The sequence below is a fragment of the Guillardia theta genome (assembly GCF_000315625.1).
Source record: "Guillardia theta CCMP2712 unplaced genomic scaffold GUITHscaffold_48, whole genome shotgun sequence".
Taxonomy (NCBI): domain Eukaryota; class Cryptophyceae; order Pyrenomonadales; family Geminigeraceae; genus Guillardia; species Guillardia theta.
The window spans coordinates 548062-552999 of NW_005434626.1; the positions used below are offsets into that span (position 1 = coordinate 548062).

The 4938-nt window shown below is 53.3% G+C and overlaps 2 protein-coding genes across 2 annotated transcripts; one reads left to right on the forward strand and one right to left on the reverse strand.

Moving 5' to 3' along the window:
* Nucleotides 1–617: 617 nt before the first annotated feature.
* GUITHDRAFT_140783 (hypothetical protein) lies at nt 618–1287 on the reverse strand (the record flags this gene model as incomplete). Its single annotated transcript, XM_005830143.1, has 4 exons — nt 618–743; nt 793–875; nt 1069–1120; nt 1183–1287. The coding sequence occupies 4 exons, from the start codon at nt 1285–1287 to the stop codon at nt 618–620; spliced, it is 366 nt and encodes a 121-aa protein (XP_005830200.1).
* Nucleotides 1288–2032: 745 nt separating this feature from the next.
* Nucleotides 2033–3256, forward strand: GUITHDRAFT_73391 (hypothetical protein; the record flags this gene model as incomplete). The annotated part of the gene is made up of 2 exons (XM_005830144.1): nt 2033–2659; nt 2696–3256. Coding segments are annotated over 2 exons (1188 nt in total), but the record flags the coding sequence as incomplete, so codon positions are not given.
* Nucleotides 3257–4938: the final 1682 nt, after the last annotated feature.

Below are 4938 nucleotides of genomic sequence, written 5' to 3' on the forward strand. Positions count from 1 at the left end.
AACTATGATGTCTCATGTAAACGATGTATCGCAGTGCTCAAAAATTACAATCGCTCGATCGAGTGGCTGCTCATTCAGAAGAGATTGAAACCAAGTAGTGGAGTTGGTGAACAGATGATGGTTAATTCTCATTATCGAGTCCTCTAACTCCAGCAACTCTCCTCCTCATCTATCTCCTCCCAAGATCTCCTCCCGCATGCAAGCAACGACAAGAGCTCTCCATGCTCCTCCAGTCGACGGTGGGGTGTGGAGCAATCGTGAAAAAGCTCGCCGTTGCATGTTCACCAACTGTGGAGCAGGAGAACAGCAGCGATGTTGAAGTTGAACCACGCTGTTAGAGTAGAATAAACATCAACGATGAAGAGTCTGCATGTATGCAACCATCAAGTCTCTCGGTTATGGTGAGGATTCAGGTCAATTGTAAAGGTCTCGTCAGGTTAGTGAGACGTGAGAAGGAGTTCCCCAGTAGAAACCTGAGGAGAGAGAAGAGCTGCTCCAGACTTGTTCTACTTCAAGTGGAACAAGTCGAGAGCATGGGAAGAAGAAAATTCTTCCTGCCTCTTGCACCATGGGGCTTCAAGATTTGGCTTTACCATGTACTGACGGCTTGTTTCAACTCACTTCCTGTTTTCTCTTTCCTGACGCGCTTCATCCAACGCTGTTTGTTGCTGTGCTCTGTGCTCCTTCCTGAAGCATGCTGAAAAGAGCCTACTCCGCTCTGTGTCTACCTCTCCCTCCTCTAGCTGCAACCATTGGACAGTCAAATGCTGGGGCAAGCACTGGCTCACACACCTCATCCTTGGCGTATATCTCCTCATAGCACGCGGGTGATATACACTTGTACGTGCAAGAAAGCCTCGCCTCTCCGATGAGCCCTGAAGCACAGTCTCGTATCATAATAAACCCAACCATCCTGTTATGAGACAAAAAAAAAAGCATTCTTCGAACAGTGTGTTCCAAGGATTTTCACCACCGAGTCTACCTGACTGATTCAACGACTGTCCTACATCTCACGTTCCATCTAGACTACCAAAATCTTCACTCAGAAGTGAAATCTGCATGTCTTACCAGAGCATACTTCCTTCTCGCAGTTGTTCCTTCTCGAACGCATTTCCCTGTCCTGCTCAACAAGTCAAGATTCCACACACTCGTGCTGTGACCAAGTTCGCATGCTCGACTTACAACATTGCCCCCTCTAGAACCTCCTCTTCTCGGAGCACAAGAAGTCAGAGGGAGCATAAGTCCCAGCAGCAGCGCCGCTGCCATAGCTCGGGCTAGCGCGGTCATGCCAGCATAAAGGCCTCCTCCCCCCACTGACCCATTGACTAAAAAACCCACCCCTCTTTCAGCCCCTCTTTGGTGTTGGTGACAACCCCTACCCACCCTTTTTCACAGTACCCTACGATATTTTCACCCTACCCTGTATCATGATAGCATTCACGTCTAACAAATGGACCACTCACACCCTCTACAATTTCTGAGTACCCCTATATTATGTACCCCCTACCCCCTTTTCCTGACCTCTCGGTGGATCTCCAAACAGACCCCTGTTCAAAATGAATAACTACATCCACCCTCCCACCCCTACCCACCCCTATCATAGTCCCCTACCCCTCCCTCACCCTCTTCACAGTTGACTCGCCCATGGTCGCCGTCATGAGTATGGCGACAGGCAGCGGGGTGCATGGCTAACGGAGGATGAAGTCACGGACCTGTTGAGCCACCACTTCCTCCTCCTTGTTGTCCTCCTCCTGGCACATGATAGTCCTGCTAACTTGATCGTCCGTGGGATAGTAGCAGCATTTCAGTGGCAAAATCTTGCAGGACCGATTCAAGTGCAGAAGTTTTTTGACGTAGCGATCGAATTGCTGTCCCATGTTCGAGCTGCAACCACCAACGATTCATGATGAACTTTGTCGAACGTAGTCTCCACTACCTGAAAATTTGACGAATGATCGACAAATAGTTTGGGATCAGTGGCCCTAACGCTGGAATCAGCAGTGAGTTCCTTTACTTCGCAACTATCATCATGATGCAGCAAATTGCGGTGATTCGACATGGCAGCAGATCGTCTCCCTCAAACGAGAACAATGCGAACCGTGACATACAGCCTCAGGGCATTGCCCGCGAGTCCTACAGGTCCCCAGGGTCGGCACCGGACAATCACAAATCGAAGGTGGGCATACGAAAAGGCAATGGTGAAGTCGATGCAAAGCAAGCTTCAGTCCCTAGCAAGTGGAAATTCAGCTTGACATGGCTTTTCACTGACAGCTCGGGGACTTCTGACCCGACGACACGGCAGGAGAGCAAGATATGGTATCGCGTTCCAATCCATCCATTTTCTCCCTTCATGAAAGCATGGGAGTTTGTCTCTGGTTGCCTGTTGCTGTACACTACCACCGCCACCCCCTTCATCATAGCGTTCTACTCAGAGCAAGAGGGGTACTGCCAGCACTCCTCCACGATTGAGCTCGACATGCTTGTGGACATTTTCTTCATGTTTGAGATCTTTCTCAATTTCCTGACCGGAAGGGTGTATGGCGGGAGGTACCTTGACGGATATGCTTCTGTTGCCAAAAACTACGCTAGGAATGGTCTGGCAGTTGACGTCATGTCTGCTTGTCCCATGTCCTGGATGGAGTACTACCTCGTCCCGAACGTCCCCTGTGACTTGCGCTCCGAGGCTGAGAAGCAGAATGCGTTCATCAGGTACCTGCGGTTGATTCGTCTGCTGCGGTTGCTCCGCCTGCTCAAAGTCTTGAAGATCTTCAACGTCCTTCGCAAGCTCTTTCACTTCCGCCCCAACGTCATCAGGCTCTACAAGTTGGTGTTCGCCGTCTGTATGATCGGCCATCTGAGCGGCTGCGCATGGTGGCTGGTGAAGGTGCAGGAGGGGAAAGAAGTGCTGGACAAGTTCAAGCTTGTCCACAACATCGATCGCTATGGAACCCTGGGATCGCCTCTAGGGAGCAACTACATCCTTGCTCTCTACTTCCAGATGACAACGCTGTGTACAGTTGGTTATGGCGACATCTCCGCGTCGGAGGATTCTGAGCGGATCTTGATGACGTTTATCATGCTGTTGGGAGCTTCGGTGTTTGCCATCATCATATCCAACATGAGCACACTGGTTTCAAGTATGCGAGGAACCGACGGGATGTATCTTGACCGCTGTGACAACATCGTCACTTACCTGCGTTCCAACGCCTTCCCAGCGAAGCTCGAAAAGCAGATCGGGAAGTTTTACGCTTACAAGAGCGGGAGCCCAGCCCAGCTCTCAGAGATGTATGCTTCCCTGCAAGGGCTGCCCGCTGCTCTGCAGGCAGACATCAAAATAGCCATCTTCTCCTCCACCATCAACTCACTTTCGTTCTGCGATGTGGGGGACGCGTCGATCGAGATGGAGCTCAAGACTTTCCTCGTCACAAACATGCACGTTGACATCTTCATGCCGGGAGACAGCATCTCCTACATGAACGAGCTCTGCGACAACCTCCACATCCTCCTTCATGGCGCCGCTCAGCAGTACATCGCCGACGAGGAGTCAGGGCGGAAAATACTGGTGGACACAATCAACGTCTCGAACTTGACAGGGCTAGTTGAGCTCTTCAACGACGTTCCATGCATGGTAAACACAATGGCTCTGGGCTTCGTAGAGGCCTGGGCGATGGATGCCGTAACTTGGAAGCACTTCCTCGAGGAGTTCCCTTCCATCGTCCCTGGTGTGAAGCATGAGGCTGAAAAGAAGCTGCTGTCCCTGTCTGGTCTGCTGGAGTACAAGCACGATTGCCGCTGGAGGTTGAAGAAGAGGAACAACGTTTGGAACCACTGGCGAGCGATCGTTCACCAGTACTACTTGCTGTGCAGGGCGAAATTCTCGCACATCCATGGGTTCCAGGTGACGACGATGTTATCCGATGGCGCTAGAGTGTTTGTCTGCTTCTCCTAAGTCCTGTTGACGTGTGAAGTGTGTTGTCCTACGAGCTTCCGTGGTCCTCCTGCTGTCGGTCTGACGAGGATGTCGATGCAGGAGCGAGCATCGTCACGACTTGGGCACTTTGCCATGTCCAGGTGTGTGAGAGGGAGGACGGGGGAGCGAGCTGACGGTCGGCCAGGTCTATGGCAGCAGAGCTTGACTTCGAGTTCTCGTTGGGGGAAGCGACTGCTCGTCTCAAGGAGTTGAAGCAGAAGAAGGCCGAGCGGAAAGAGAAGGATCTTGACGCGTACCTCCAGGCGCAGATGAACAAAGAAAACAACGGGCGGGCAGGGGCCGCCGCTGTGGAGGAGCACGACCACGCGCCTCCTCCGGACACAGGAGCAGGAATCTTCTCCGACCCCGCAGGACCGCAGGAGGGAGGACGGATCAGCTTCTCCGCTCTCCCTCCACAGCGGCAACCCACCCCAGAGTCCCTCCAAGATCTTCTATTCACCCTCCGGTCCTACGCCGACTGGATCTCGCTGAAGGCCCGAGAGAGCGCGTCCTCGGTCGAGCCCGAGCAGGCGAGGGCGAAGCTGTCGGCCCGGTCCTTCATCAAGCGATCAGCATGGCGAATCTCTCAGTCCTCCTTGAGCCGAACCAAGTCTACCACCGCCAGGGATCTTGACGTCATGTCCACGGTCGTCCGCCTGCTGGGGCTGAGCTGGGGAATAACATGCTGGCAGGTCCAGCACGTTGTGAGCCGGGAGACCGCAATGCTGGACAACGTGGGTAGGGATATGCTTGTGCTGTTCTCCTCTCCCCTCCTCTCCCCTCCTCCCCCCCCCTCCTCTTTCCTCCCCTCTCCTCTCCTCTCCTATCCTCTCCTCTCCCCTCCCTTCCTCTCCCCTCCTGTCCTGTCCTGCCCTGTCCTGTCCTGTCCTCTCCCCTCCTCCTTTCTCGACTCTGCTGCCCCCCTCCTCCTCCCCCGCCTCCCTGCGATCTTCATTCTCTTCCCTCCT